Genomic DNA, 16,367 nt, shown 5'->3' with positions numbered 1-16,367 from the left:
GTTCTTGACAACCTCCAAGGCTGCTTTTTCGATGTGCCAACTCGATTTCTTTTTTGACTTCTTCCCTGTTGGTTTTTCCATTATCAGGATTTTTGTCTTTTCTTTGTTAATCTCCAGATTGTTAGCGGATATGTATGAAGCCAGATTGTCTAGTTGTCGTTGTAGTCCTATTTCTGTCTGGTCAAGGAGAATGATGTCATCGGCGTAGAGAAGTCGACCCAGTGGTGTTTGGCCTATTTTTGGAGGAAAAGATCTTATTCGGTTTGCACTTTCTTTGTAGTCACCCAAAAAGGAGATAAATAGGGCCGGGGGCAGGGGGCATCCCTGCTTGACTCCTCGGAATGTTGGAATGACTTCCGAGAGTAAGCCTTGGTGGTTCAGTTTAACTCGTATGGCGGTTTCTTTGTGAAGGGCTTTGATGTGTTCCAGTAGCGATGGCGGGCAATTCCAAGCGGACAATTTGGACCATAACCTCTCTCTGTCGACTTGGTCGAAAGCCTGGGTAAGGTCTATGAAAGCTAAAAAGACCTTCCCAGAACCTTCCATGATTTTGCTCTTCAGAATGCTAAGGATCAAGATGTTGACTTGAGTTCCGCAGTTTTTCATGAAGCCCGCTTGGAATGGATCGTTGCAGTCAGCCGATTTTGCCCATGTTTGAAAGCTCCTTTGTAGGAACGAGCCGTAGATTTTTCCAATAGTGTCCAGCAAGGCGATGGGGCGGTAGTTTACAGGGGCCGACCTGTCTCCTTTCTTGTATATCGGTGCGACAACTGAGGTGGACCAAGAGACTGGAATCGAGTCGGACAGGGTACAATTCTGAAAGACTTGGCTGATGAAGGAGGTCCATTCTGACGGATGATTTTTCAAATCGATGTTGGTAATTCCATCGGGACCCGGGGCTCTTGAAGATTTTAGCCTTCTTATGGCTGATGTAATGTCTTCGATGTCGGAGAAGTCCTCCCAAGTATTGTAAACCAATGGCGCTGTTGTCTTGGGAGCATTCGGCTCGGGGAGTTTGAAAATAGTGGAGAAATGGGTTGTCCAGGCAACCTCCCCAACGCAATTTGATGTTGAGGAGGATGTTCTGTTGTCATACTTTTTTATCAGCTGCCAAAAGGCTCTGGAATTTTTGTCTGCCAGTTTCTTTAGCATTTCTTCAGCGTCATGTTGGTATAAGGCCGATCGATGGAATCTTAGCCAGGATTTGTAGCATTTTTGCTCTTGCAAGTAAATTTTCACTGCGTCGCTTGTTTTTAAGTTAGCCGCTTGTCTCTTCAGTTTCCGAAGTTCTCGTCTTCTGAGTACTAGCTCTAAGTTATACTCATGCAGCGGGTTGGTTGAAGGCCAGTTTTTTTATGTGGTTTCACGTAGTATGGAATTAGCAGAGGTTGGTAGTCTGCTAGATGGTTAGGTGTCCCAGATTCTCTGTACTGTTGACTTCCGTATTTTTTCGTCAGTTCTCTGATTCTTTCGCTTGTAAGTCTGAGTCAGTTTTCTTGAGCTGTGGGTTCCGGGGCTTCAGGCAGGAATACTCTTGTGCTATGCTCCACCGGCCAGCTGGCTTTCAGAATGTTGTGATCATTCTCAACGGTCCGCAGAATCTCGAATGAGGTCATCCTTGCTAACATCTCTTCGGATGTGAAGATGTAATCTATAGTCCTCTTTTGCGCGCCTCTTTCCCAAGACGGGATAGGGTTTGATGGGAGGAGGGCCTCTTCGATGTTATGGAGGTTTCTGGTATTCATCAGTGTCTGCCATTTCTCTCCTTGTGACTCAGCCTTGGTTTTTTCTCTCAGGTAAGTGGTTTTTTGTCTCTTTTTTGGGCACGTACATTTAAGTCGCCGCTTATAATTATTTGCACTCCTTCTTTGGCTGCCAAAATTCCATCCATCTCTGTTTCGATGATGTTGAGGAATTTCTCGTCCGTGATCGACTGCGGGTTCCAGTACGCGGTGATTATGGCCAACCATTGGGTCTCGTTTTTGTTTTTGTTTCTGTTCTTGTATTTCTCGGCCTTTGCATCGAGAGAGGGAGCCCAGTCAACAAGGACTGCTAGGTGGTTTTGAGTAGCGGCCAGTCGTTTCTTGATTGAAAGATCCACTCCGTTCCGGACTGCTATCAAGAGACCAGAGGACGGCCGACCCAGACGACCCTTGCTGGCAGGGGCAACCATGACAGAAAAGCCATCGATACCTGGTTTGTCAAGCAGCCATGTTTCTTGTAGCATTATAATGTCAAATTCCGCCAGATTGACTTTGCCCGGTCTTGTAAGGTGATTGAAACCTCTTGTGTTCCAGGACATCATTGTGATGTCTGAGCGGACTTGAGTCGTTGTGTGTTGTGAGGCTGCTGAAATTGAAAGTTGGGTTGTTTCTCTGTTTAGCAGACTCACTGCTGTTGATTGCTATTTTGTCGTCGAGTACTTCAGCGCTTTAGGCAACCACGCTAGGAGTTGTTTTATAGGCGCGAATGATGATGCAGAGTTTGAGGCTTGCGGGGCTAACCTCGCGCTCGTCTCTTCGTTTGAGGTGGCGTTCATTTAATTTCTTGATGTTTTAGGAGAGCCTTTTGGAACTGGGCTTGTGTTACTTCCTTCTCTTTCTAACTCAGATGGATTTAGGTTTGCTTTCCTTTTAGGACCTAAGCTCTCTTTGGCAAGATCGTGTGAGTGAGCCGTCCGTTGGCTTGAAGGTTTGAATTGATCATGGGTGCTACAGTTTTTTTCTGTTGCAGGTTGGTATTTGGTGGACTGCGCGTTCGTCGCAGAATTGGTTTCCTTTTCAGTAGTACTTGTCCATTCTGTGATGGTGTACCCGGATTTGAGGAGATTGCTGGAGTCGGCTCTTGAACCCCTTCTCACCGCATGAATTTTGACGTGGAGGAAGGCCTTAGCCCTATGCCCTTTATGATAAGGTTCCACTAGCGTAAGGTCTGCCGATGTCAAGTGGTTTAAGGTTTTGGAGTGTTTTAGGATTTTTAGGACCGTTCCTCTGTTCAATGTATGGCTTCTGAATTTTGTGGAGTCTGTTCAATCTTGAAAATAATAGACGGCAGGTAGTTTTTCTTAGGTCTGTGGACTCGTGAAGAGAATTTTAGTCCGTTCAGACTAATTTGCCTTTTTGGGCTGTGGCGTGTTCTTGGGCTGCCCGGACTGCTTCTGCTTCTTTTCTTGTGGTAGTCGTTGTCCTTTACTTCCGCTTCTCTTTGGCGGTTTTTTGTTGGTGGTAAGCGGTTTCTTGTTTCTTGTGGGCCTCTCGGGTTTCTGGGGATATTATCTTGGAGCTCGTCCTTGCGAGGGCCGCTCTGTCATCTACGTTTTTTATGGAGAGGAGAGACGGGCTTATTGCTTTTGGATTGGCTTTTTTGGTAACCAAAGTCCCAGTTCTGTGGTTCGGCAGCACTCGTCAGTGACAGGTGGATTGTTAAGTTCATGAGGTTGTCGTCTCTCATAAAGTCCTCCGTTGTTATTGGGGACTTTCTTGAGTTGGCTGGATTCAAGAATTCTTTCTGAGGCGCCCCCGATGATGTCAGTCTCGGAAGTTCTTTTATTTTGGGCCTGGCTGATGGGCCGTTTGAAGCGGTTGGAGATTTAAGGCCTTGTGTGCACCACACTCTGAGGTTTTGTCTGTCTGTAGTGATGCCTTTGCTGTCTCCACCCTCTTTGGAGACGTTGATACACTGTCCAAAGTTTTCTTGTGGTTCTGGAATTCCTGCAGCTTTGTATGTTGCCCTTTAGGTTGTAGGTGCGGGGTAGAGGTCTCTCGTGACCCGTTTACTGTTGGAAGTACGTTGGTTAGAGCCGGAAGAGCCGGGAAGGACAGGCTCTCTTTTTGTTTGTTCAGAAGAGCCGGAGAGTTGACAGAAAACTGCTTGTTCCCCGGCCCTCGTTGGTGGGATGTCAACTGTTGCCCAAGTGGGAAGCCGTTTTCTGTTTGGGAGCCTTGATCTGCAGAATCTTTGATCTCGATGGGTCTCTGACTTGGCTGCGTTGATGTAGGGGTCACTCTGGTGGTCGTGAGCAGGATTTTATTGAAAAGTTCGGAGTCCAGTTTTTCTTTTGCTGCAACGTACCCTTCCAGGTAAATCAGTTTCGTATGGGTCATTGCGAGCAAGGTAGTTTGATCTTTGAGTGAGTCACTTATTGCCTCGTATAATTTGCCAAACGGGGCAAGTGCGATGGTAATTGCAGACATTAGGGTTGCTATGTCAAGCCGCTTGGGAGATGACCCTTCCTGAGTTTCGTCCTGTTGCCGCTCCCCTGATTTGCTTTTTCTTCTTGGTGTTCCCACGGGCAGTGTCAAGAGAGGGGAATGATTTTGCTCCCGACTCTTTATCCTGTCTCTCCAACTCGAGTCCCTCACAATTGGAGATAGGTTCACTTGTTGTGGGGAAAGGTTGATGGGGGAGCTGGTCTGGTTTCCCTTTCCGTTTCCCTGATTTAAGGACGCTGAGAGGAAATCTGTTTGAGGAAGAGGTTCCTTGGAAATCTCCGCTTGACCCATCTTAGCGGAGAGAAATTCCTGCAGCGACAGTACACTTGGAGTAAGCAATGGCAAAGTGTTCGGTGTGGTGGAGTTGGGGGTGACTGGTTCCAGAGCTTCACAGTTAATAGGGTCTGTATAGCTGATAGGAAATGCTGGATTTTCAGGGACTGGTGAGGTTAAAGGATGCGGGGGCGCCTGGGTTGCCTGTCCTGTACAAGGAAGATTAGACGGGTCTTTTGCTTTATTGTAGTTTCTGAAGTCAATTTGGGCAGGCATGCTTTGAATTTGTGATGTTGGGTGCTCGATGGTTACTTCTAATATCTCTGCGGCCGTAAGTCCTATTAGGACGTCGTATTTTCTTTTCCCTTGGCTCACAAAGTATTCCTTCAGGGAATTGCATATCGCCATGTTGGACAAAGATTTCAGGGCAGATGTTTTTTTGTTTTGTTTTGGGTGGTTTGCTGAATAGGTTTTGATTTTTTTAACACTGCTGGATGTGCCGCCTTAAGACCCGATCTTGTTTTTAGTTTTTTTTCTTAAGAGGAGGAGTCATTGAAGGCGAGGTGGAGGACTCCATAATGTATAATTCCACGATCGAGTCGTCTATTTGGACACTAGATTCCAAAGACGGGGCTGGCAGCCTTGGCCCCTCAGACGAGGTCAAATTTTCTTCTGCTGAGTTCCGCATTGCTCCGCCTTTACTTGGGGGTGGGGACACGTTTTCGGAGGCGTGGAATAAAGCCGCCGTCCGCCTCTGTTCTGATGACGATCCTTGACTCTCCACACCCTCTGGTGTGGCGAGGAAGTTCAGGCCCGATACATCGACCGGGAGATGCGTGAATTCGCACGGCGAGTGAAGGGCATCCGTAGATGGCAGCGAGGAAACGGTAGGTGGAAGTCGGTTCCTGGGCTCAGAGACATGATCCTTACACGGCTCGTGTGCAGACCCAGGGAAGCAACTCAAACCGGCAGGTGAGTCCCTTGCAGTCCGCTCTTCGGCAGGCTGCACTGGGGGTGAGCTGGGAGTTTGCCCCGCCATGGGTTGTGCCGGATGATGAGGCACGTCCTTTTCAGGTGTCTGTGAGCCTCTCGAGGATTCTTCGGCCTTTTCCTGGCTGCTTGAATTGGTTGACTCTACCGTACCCAAGGCAGCTGAAGTGAATGTCGCCTGGCTAAGGGGGGTAGGAGACCCCACTCGTAGCATCGAAGTTACTGGTGGTGAAAGCCCGCTAATGGTCCTTGAGGCGTTGGTACCCTTGGGGGCTTTGGTGAGAGATAGAATTAGAGGTGGGCAACCTCGAGAGCCTGTTTAGCCACTAGAAGGCTCTGGTCTGTTGTGTGAAACGCTGGTGCTCCGCGTCCGGCGCCAATCTTCCTCCTGATCCAAAGGGGGTTTCAGGACCATAGTTGGGAAGCTGCTCGTCCTGCTCACGGACTGCCACAGACTGCAGCTACTCAACTCTGCTGCCAACTCCGCCTAACAGATAGTAAACCTGCTACACAGCCTTGGCTTCCTGATAAACTGAATCAGAATTTACTCCCTCGCACTCCCTGGATCTCATGGGTTCCTTAGTTAACACCGAGGAGAACTCCCTAAAATTTCCCTTGGCAGAGATCCACTTAATCAGAAGCGAGATTTTAATCTTACTAAGGAAAGACAATGGGCCCCATTACGGGGCTGGCGGTAGCCTAGCCGGTGATACCGGTGGGTTGCCACCAGACCTGAAAAAAATGACCCGCACCAGTAAATTCTGTAAATCCCCATTCCCATAGAGTCCTATTGGACTGGGAATGGGGAACAAGTTAGCCCCAGCACCGTTAATAACGATGCCGCAGCTACCATTACCATCTGTTTACCGTGGCCGCTGTGCCCAGCAGGGTAAGACCTGCCAGACACAGCGACTCTGGCAGGCAGACCCGTCGTGTGCTGGTCCGGTAACAATGGTGCCGGTAGGCTTACCAGCACTGTTGTTACCGGACCAGCAGACATGTAATGAAGCCCAATGTCTCGCTCAGAGAATTGGCAAAGGTGATAGGGCTTCTATCGGCATTCAATCAAGCCACTTCCCCTTACTTTATTGGGTATTACAGGGACACACATGTTTCCATCTGTTCACACTCTTTCATATATGCTAAGTTCTTTCCCAGGAAGCAAGGATAGAAAATAGATGGTGGCTGGACTATATGGTAGCATTGAATGACATAGCCATTTTCAGGTCAAATATGGACCTCATTGTAAAGGTGGCTACCAGCTGACGTGCTGATTGGACGAGATGCAAGTCAATTTCCACGAGGGCAAGTAATCACCCCACAAGCAGGAACTACACATCAACTGCCTCGAGCTTCTGGTGGAATCCTTAACGGTCTGCTAGTTTAACAAGTGCAGAGTGAGCTGCCGCATTCTGCTAAAAATTGACAAATTGTCCAAATTGTCCACAGTGAGGTACATAAATCACCTCGGCTGCATTCGATCCAAGCTTCCAGCAAAATAGCCAAGGAATTGTGCCATTTCTTTCTCAAACACCTGATATCCATCTCAATGGATACCCGCCAGGTTCGCCCAACACGGTACCTAGTGGATCACAGTAACTAGAAACTGCACATTTGCAGGAAAAATGGGGGTCATGAATACGGACTATTAACCTCCATCTTGCAAGCTTCTTCATCTGGAAGCCGGATACAGCAGTGATGGCCATAGATGCTTTCCCTCAGCCCTGGAACCCCGGGTTAAACTATGCGATTTCTCATTCATCCTGATCGCGAGAACCTTAGTAAATACTCACCAGGAACAAGAGGAGCAGGTCCTGAAAGCCCTGTTTTGGACATCTCAAGCTTGATTTCCAGTTCTTCTGGAACTTTCTTCAGATTCTCCACTTAAACTACCCAATGTTCCCAATCTCCTGACCAGTCTGTGGGGGGAGCTACATCCAATGATTTTGAGCAAGATATTTATACCCACTGCATACATCTCCCCAGATAAAAGGGACAGGGGCAACAGGAATTCTAGAAGCTAAATCTTGTGGTAGATGAGTGTACTGCCGGGTTGCTTGGTGGTACGTGTTTATGCTGTGAGCCCAGGGGGGTGCGCCAGAGCCCTCTGACTCCTGGCAGGTGCTGTTGAAGGTGACAATGGTAGTACTGAAAGAGTGGATAAGCAGTGGCACACACATGGTCAGAATGTAAAAGTAACACAAAGATAACCAAGCCTGTGCCATAATGCTAAATAAAATCCAATGGGAACAGTTCCAAAAACAGTTCCAGAAGTCTTGAAAGGTTCCAACCAGGGACGGTGAACAAGAGTCAATTTTCATCAGTTCATTTTCCTCCACAGGACAGTTCAGTAAAGGAAGTTAAAATACATATGAAGTCAAAATGAACAAATAAACTGCTGTCGGTTCAGTTCAGGGAAGCAGTTGGAAATATTTTCTGGAACGCTAGAGACGGATGTGAATACACATCAGGATACGTAAACCACTAACGACAAGAAAGAGCCCAGCGGCTCCAGTGTAGAAAAGAAAGACAGATACATTCTGGGCAGGCTATCAAACTGCAGTGTTTCCAACAGCTTTCTCCTCGCTCCTCAGCAACTGGAGTAGGCATTTAGACAGGGAACTCACACTAATTCAAGACGGTACCCACGGTTTGTCTCATTTCACTTTACTTACTTTTCTAGAGTATCCCTTGCATGGGCGAAGGTTATATCCCCTGGCTGTAGGAGATTGACTCTGGAAAACAGTGGCAATCGACTGGGAGGTTAAATGTGTCCTCTACACTAGTGGGGCTCCACTGCCTTCTGCAGCCAGCTGTATAGCAAGTCCTTTATCATTCCCACTATGTTGAACAATTCATTCATCAAGGGGTTCCAATTTAGGACCTGGGCATAGAAATAGATTAGTAATGGTGGAATTGGCAGCTGCTCGGTTTCCGGAATAGATTGAAGGAATAGGCAAGGACAACAGTGAGACAGCCTCTTTGTTTACTGTTGCAGAGCAGCAATTATAGGAGGATGGGCTCTGTGGAGATGGCAGGCTGTTGCACTCTCCGGCACTAACAGGCATGTGTCCAAGACAGGATACACAGGTACTTAACCGCAGTATGTGTGGTGAGCAGGATCAGATGGTGACCATGCCTGAGGGGCTGCAGTGCTGACATTTGTTGATTTACCTTCACGTAATCTCTGCATTGCAGCAGATGACAGGGGCCAACGGGAGTTAAGTCAGGTAAGGCAGTTTTCACCTGTGAATGGAGAAAAATAACAGATGTTTGTAGGTTATGCGCATAGGGCATCCAGTAGGGAACTCATGGGGAAACAGACCATGAATCCGGTGTGGATTATTGTGCACGTGCAGCAGAACCAGGGGCAAGGTCTCTGGTCATTTAAGACCTGTTTCTTGACACACTTTAGACAATTTGTCCTTAAGTTCTCCATTGCAACGTTCCACTGTGCTGCTAGAAAGGGGGTGGTAAGCATAGTGAAACCTATGAGAGATAGTAAGGTCTTTACAGATCTCTTGGAAAGCCAGACCAGTGGGAAGGTTTCCTTGGTCACTGTCTATTATTAGAGGAATCCCAAATCGAGAAATAAAATCCAGTAACAGGCACAACACCCCTACCAAGACAGGGTGGTGTAACTCACCGGCACAACCATAACCCAACTACCAACTGAGGCAATAACTCTCAAAACGCCGAAAACTGACAGGATGAAATCCCCCTCCATTCATGGTCTTGCAGAATTTGTGATCTCTGATGATAATATTCTCTGAGTTTAACCATAGAGGGGAGATGAAAGACAAGAACACGAATGCGTGCTGCACTGTCAAGTAGGATTGGCCCAGCAGCTGTCTCTCAGAGTATGGAAGAAAGCGCAGGGCACTGCAGAGCAGCGAGCTGAAATGGGCACTCATGCCTGTCAGCAGCTATGATGTCATAGAACTGCCATGCTATGCTACCACCCCCTGACCGCCCCCCCTCCTCCCTTACAGCTGCCTGCATTATCTGATCTGGTAGCAAACTTTGAGTCAAATAGAAGATGCCGTTTCCATTTGGCTCACTTTACTCTCTGCATTCTCTGGCCGTATCTATTCAAACTACGTTTTCACACTGATCCCATGACTTTGTTTGCTGGCACAAGACAACCTCAAACTTAAAGCCGCTCATGAGGCTTTCTAAGCATGTACCATGATGAGCAAGACCTCCCTGGCTGGATTGCCTTTGCACACTAATGATGTATGATGAGCAAGACCTCCGTGCCGGGATTGCCTGTGCACACCAGTGCTCCATGATGACAAAGACCAAGATGACAAAGACCTCCCTGGCTGGATTGCCTTTGCACACCAGTGCTCTATGATGAGCAAGACCTCCCTGGCTGGATTGCCTTTGCACGCCAATGATGTATGATGAGCAAGACCTCCCTGGCCGGATCGCCTTTGCACACCAGTGTTGTAGGATGAGCAAGACCTCCCTGGCTGGATTGCCTTTGCACACCAGTGCTGTACGATGAGCAAGACCTCCCTGGCCGGATCGCCTTTGCACACCAGTGTTGTATGATGAGGAAGACCTCCCTGGTGGGATTGTCTTTGCACACCAATGCTGTATGATGAGCAAGACCTCCCTGGCTGGATTGCCTTCACAAGACTTCCCTGGCTGGATTGCCTTTGCACACCAGTGCTGTATGATGAGCAAGACCTCCGTGGCTGGATCGCCTTTGCACACCAATGCTGTATGATGAGGAAGACCTCCCTGGTGGGATTGTCTTTGCACACCAATGCTGTATGATGAGCAAGACCTCCCTGGCTGGATTGCCTTCACAAGACCTCCCTGGCTGGATTGCCTTCACAAGACCTCCCTGGCTGGATTGCCTTTGCACACCAGTGCTGTACGATGAGCAAGACTTCCCTGGCTGGATTGCCTTTGCACACCAGTGCTGTATGATGAGCAAGACCTCCGTGGCTGGATCGCCTTTGCACACCAATGCTGTATTTTAATCCCAGCCTTCGGGTCTATTGACTATTAATTCATCCGCAGACTCAGATGTGTCTTATTCAACGCCCGTCAAATGCTCTATTCCCCACCTTGGAACTGCCTCACGGCACTGCAACAGAACAGGAGTTTGCTGAAAATGTTTCTCACTCGCAACCTACCTACTATGACCTGTCGGCCTTCTGCTGTAACTGCACTTCACTCGCTACTTAACCATTATGACCTAGCTGCATTGTGCTGCAAATGTAATCTGGAGCCTATCATCGAACCATCGTGTAGCCCAGTGCTTAATATTGTATCCTAATACATCTGCATCCGTGCTGACCTGACCAGCACACTCATGCTAAATATGTATTTTACTTATATGCTAGCTACCTGATCTTGCCATACCTGTCTGTATACCTGATGTGGCCCCTGTACCATGAGGCGTGGCTTTGCCAGACTGTACACCTTCCTGAGTTTGCCTCACCTGTCTGTATACCTGATGTGGCCCCCTGTACCATGAGGCGTGACCTTGCCAGACTGTGCACCTTCCTGAGTTTGCCTCACCTGTCTGTATACCTGATGTGGCCCCCTGTACCATGAGGCGTGGCTTTGCCAGACTGTACACCTTCCTGATTTGCCTTACCTGTCTGTATACCTGATGTGGCCCCTGTACCATGAGGCGTGGCTTTGCCAGACTGTACACCTTCCTGAGTTTGCCTCACCTGAATGTATACCTGATGTAGCCCACCTCGGTACCATGAGGCGTGGCTTTTGCCAGACTGTGCACCTTCCTGAGTTTGCCTCACCTGTCTGTATACCTGGTGTAGCCCATCTCCGTACCATGAGGCGTGGCTTTGCCAGACTGTACACCTTCCTGAGTTTGTCTCACCTGTCTGTATATCTGATGTTGCCCCCTGTACCATGAGGCGTGGCTTTGCCAGACTGTACACCTTCCTGAGTTTGCCGCACCTGAACGTATACCTGATGTAGCCCACCTCGGTAGCATGAGGCGTGGCTTTGCTAGACTGTGCACCTTCCTGAGTTTGCCTCACCTGTCTGTATACCTGGTGTAGCCCACCACGTACCATGAGGCGTGGCTTTGCCAGACTGTACACCTTCCTGAGTTTGCCACGTATGTCTGTATACCTGGTGTAGCCCACCTCCGTATCATGAGGCGTGGCTTTGCCAGACTGTACACCTTCCTGAGTTTGCCACGTATGTCTGTATACCTGGTGTAGCCCACCTCCGTATCATGAGGCGTGGCTTTGCCAGACTGTACACCTTCCTGAGTTTGCCACGTATGTCTGTATACCTGGTGTAGCCCACCACGTACCATGAGGCATGGCTTCGACCAGACTATTCTTTTCCAAAAACACTTTTATGTTGTAACCTGTATGAATGGTCCTGCACTTTGAAGAAGGTTCACTTCACACTCAAAGTAACTAGCACCCTGATGCCTGAGAGTTTGTTGAGCTGCTTTACATGTAAATATAAAATAAAATAAATAACGATGAATAATAGCAACACCTGTTACCTGTCTCTGCTGTTTGTGGATCACTGCGAATTATTAGTAATGCAGACATGTACCTATACACATACATGTGCATGCATACATTTCTATGTCTAAACATAAAATAAGAGCATTAACATGTGTTTCTAATGCATGCTTTTCTTGCAGTGCCTAAACAGCTGCTGGAGGAGGTGGCCCGTGACTCCCCAGATCCTTTCTCACTCTCAGACTACACTCATGGTAAGTGAAAAGTACAAACCTTTGCAACATGAATGTGTATGACATTCCAGGCTCTACACGCATATTATGTGACAATGATTGTGGCAGTCAGGATTATACATGTCAAGAAAATACCTCTTACCACCTTAATTTCAGGAAAGGGTTCATTTTTGAAATGGGGTTTAAGAATATATTAGTATGTATCACGCAGATATTCCGATTGTGGTCTTTTGAGGACACCTGTAGTCCCACAGAGTGTAACATATAATGTCCCCTAAGGTACGCAGGTTCGGCAAAGCTACAGCAGGAGTGATGGTAAGAGAAGCACCGACCCTACGAGTAGCCTTCACTCACCACTGGGTAGCAGTGGTTGAGCCATATAGGCATAGCTCTTTCGAGGGATGGAGTGTCGGATAAGCACACATGGGTATTGAACATCAAAGTGAACACACCAAATAAAGCAACGCCCATGTGGCAATTATTCATTGTGCTGAAATGACTACTGCTCTACAGGAGTACAGTAATGAGTAGTGACTAAAGCTCCTAACTACTACTAAACCAACAAGGATCCCAATCATAAAGTTGAAACAAGGCGCAGCATGATGGTAGACCTCCTTAAGTGCCTTTGGTAACGTGGGCCGAGTGCAGGCCATACCCTTGAGAAAGAATGTGAACTAGCACAGTAGTATCCAAAACAATATGCCAAATATTCAACCAAAGGTTTACAAAAAAGGAACATTTAATACAAAAATACATACAACTAATACAAACACTACTAAACCACACCTGTAACAGCGAACATACAGATTGAACATTTTGCAATCGAAGGGAGCACTCTGGGTCCACAAGACTGGGGTCAAACAATATTTACTGCAGCAAATGCCAAGTTCAAAGGAGACATCTTATCAAAAGGCAGAGTGGGCTACTAGAAGTCATTCTGGCCTTTTAAGGTATGCCAAGGAGAAATAAATATATTATATTGGCTTGTCTTTGCAGCTCGACTGTGCTGAGCCAAGCTTCTAGTTCTTTCCTGCAGTTCGGGACAGTGTTGAGACAGGTCAAGTCAGGCTTCCAATTGAGAGTCTACATTGCGACAGTTTCATATGTGCGCTTCCAGTCCATTCCACTAATGGTCACCCTCAATGGTTGGGGGACAGAGCTTGCTTCTTTCTTGGAAGCCTGGATCTTTGCCTCTATGGCAGAGGACTTTGGAGCAGACTGTACTATTAGCCATGTTCCAGGTGAATCCGCAGTTGCCCAAAGATAAATCCCCTAAGGGGAGGGTCTTTCTCCCCATAAATAGGGAAAGTACCAGAGTGGGATGGTCCACACTACATGAAGAATACTAACATAAGCAATGTATCAGCTGAATGCAACATGAATGACGTGAATATAGCTCAATAACATAGAAACACACCATTAATGAGCAGCCATCTTTTCCAAAACGGAAACCACATTATGCTTCTCATTAAACGATAGGCCCCAAAGCTTCAGGAGAACTCAAAATGCTGAAATCACAAAAATACAGATCCATGCACAGCTCAGGAAGGAGCTGGCAACCACATGCAAGGTTATAGCAAATTAAGGGAGGGTCAGAACATTGCAATGAAAGCATGACATAGACATTCCCAGGACCCAAGAAGGATACACACAGTTTTATAAGAGTAGAAACAGCCCTTGTAAGCCAGGACAATTATAAGCCAATAGACTCCATGAAGAATAACGCAAAAGTGTTTCCAGTGGCAAGAGAAAACATAGCACTCACATCATTATTAGCTAAACTCCTAATAAATGAAAGGTGAAATCATTCCAAACACGGTCCCATCACACATGAGCCATAATTGAAGAACACGGTCTATACATTAGCAACAACCACAGATAGGACACCTGCCTTATTCCATACATCTTCTTTGATTGAAAGGAAAGCAGTCTGTGGACCTCTCTCCTGCGACTCCTGTCTGGCTCATGTCTTAACAACCTGTCAATTATCCAAGGTTGGTTAGTACAAAGCCGACCAATGAAAATCTTCAATGTTACACCACCCATGAAGTATCGGACTCCACGGGAATGGGAACTTACTGTTCCTCTGACACCTGTGATGTCCCGGTAACACCGGGATGTCAAGCAGCGGGAATGGTAATGCGAGTCTACTGGTAGCCCGCCAGTAGCACCGGCAGGTTACTGGCACTCGTAATGAGGCCAAATGACTGTTGCTCTTGGTAAACAAGACAATTGAGTTTCCTCATCCTGGGGTGGTTTGGGCCTCGGGATAATTTGTGTTCCACCCCAATTCCTTCCCTGCTCTGTGACGGACATGATATGACTCTGCCGTGCGCACATGTGCAGAGGACCTCAGGTCATCATTGGGGCAGTGTGAAGCCATATATTGCATGACTGCTAGAGGACTGCCCCTGTGTGTAGTGCTGAAGTCACAGTGCAGTCCACAGACATAATAATTGCCTGGGCTATGCTTCCACAGGGTGCCACATTTTTCTTGCGGGTTCTCTCAGGAAGTCTTCTGCCAAGGCAATTTTGTTTATTATATAAGAAGTTATGATTTTTGATTTCAAACAGATTGACCATTTAAACTCTATCTTCTTGTGTGTATTGAAATCTCCAGAAAATAGTGCAAGGCCCAAAAGACACAATTGATGCACCCTTTCTAGGCGAAACTGCAAAAAATATTTTAATTAAGATTGATTATCAACCCATGCAGCCGACACCAAAAAATGCACTGCCCAATGCATTCAGCACTTGATCTATCTTAGCAACATCAAAATGTATCTTCCTAGAAGCCGCCTGGGATGTCTCAAAGTATTTAATCTTTGCAACAAGTGAGATTAAAAAAACAGTTTTCCTGTAGGTTTCCTAAAGTGTGGGTCTAGAGTGTCAAGGGATGGGTGTAGTAACACAAGGGTCTAAGTGGAGGCCACAGGAAAGCTGCAGGTTCATTTTTACAAATGACTCCAAAAATTATTTTTCCGCGCTCACGGTTCAAAAACTTTCATCAGCTTATATCAAACCTAAATGACAAAGATGATTTAGTGTACACTATGCAAGGGCAGTAACTTTACCGCTTTTTAAGTGCCGCAAAACGTGCCCTCCTTGAACACCTTCACACACCTGCCATGAGTGGGCCACTCCACGTTTGAATGGCTGGATCGTGTGAACCCCTGCCATGTGTGGCATGTTCAACCATGCTAAGGTTGCTAGCAAAAGGGATAGAACTAAAACAAATGCTGCTCACTAAATAAACTCAAAGACTGTAGGTGTCACAAATAGCATTGTGCCAGGTCCTGGCTATGCATGGCAACAAGCAATTCAGTTCCTCACACTTCAAAAACAGAATCACTGCACAGCATGTCAAGGCAAAGGGGGGGCTCAATACAAGTGAGCCGCTCTGGAAAAAAATGCAGCATTTTATTCGGACCAGCTCACTCCAACTTTGCCGGTTGAGACAGGGAACTACCGGCAGGCCCGACCTACCGGGAGTTCAGGCCCCTACCAGCAGAGTAATCACTGAAGCACTGGCACCGCTCACAATGCTCTGATTCATTTCAACTTGCTCTTGTTATGGGAACAGTATAAAACAAACAGTACGTTCTTTGGATAACTGACAGTACAATGCAAAAACAAGCACTGGCAATGCCAATAGTTTGGGCGTTTGTGTAGTCATGGGAAAGGTGACAGATGACAATCACCTGGTCTTCAGAAAAACTCTCAAAATCTAACCATTCACTCGATCATAACAGAGAGACTAGCCTGACACCCTCTACAGGCTGGACCAGGCAGAATTTGCAAGCACTACACACCCCATTCTGTGGCTGTAAGACTCACCAGAATTACACAGATGAGCCAGCTGGTCCTGCAGGGCTGCAGCACTCAGATTTAACAACATAAAAGACCTCACTGATAAGTGCGCCACCCTCACAAACAGGATGACATATAGACTGCCCCATTCGGGCCAGCCTCACTGACCTGGGCAATATGTCTGTGCACAACCCTTAAATCAAGAACACCTTGGAGGTTGGACCCCGGTCAGTCGCCCCATCTTTATTCCACATCACACATATGACACCGACACCTCACCACAGCCATCATAAAATGGAACTAAGACCAGTAATAACCCCTCATGCAGATGGACAGCACAGCTTGAACTCTACTGATTCGGTCTAACACTAACATTCTGA

General features: G+C 47.1%; 1 protein-coding gene across 2 annotated transcripts in view; it reads left to right on the top strand.

Moving 5' to 3' along the window:
• LOC138570276 (protein eva-1 homolog C-like) overlaps positions 1-16,367 on the top strand; it is a 501,916-nt gene that overhangs the window by 379,724 nt on the left and 105,825 nt on the right. For both annotated transcript variants that reach the window (XM_069649046.1, XM_069649045.1), the window contains exon 6: positions 12,127-12,198. In XM_069649046.1, coding sequence (XP_069505147.1) covers positions 12,127-12,198 — 72 coding nt within the window. The remainder of the gene's footprint in view (positions 1-12,126; positions 12,199-16,367) is intronic.

The sequence above is a fragment of the Ambystoma mexicanum genome, chromosome 2q, assembly GCF_040938575.1.
Source record: "Ambystoma mexicanum isolate Mex_15411 chromosome 2q, UKY_AmexF1_1, whole genome shotgun sequence".
NCBI classification, from domain to species: Eukaryota; Metazoa; Chordata; class Amphibia; order Caudata; family Ambystomatidae; genus Ambystoma; species Ambystoma mexicanum.
Note: the sequence above shows the minus strand (reverse complement) of the source record. Positions and strands in the feature narration are given on the sequence as shown.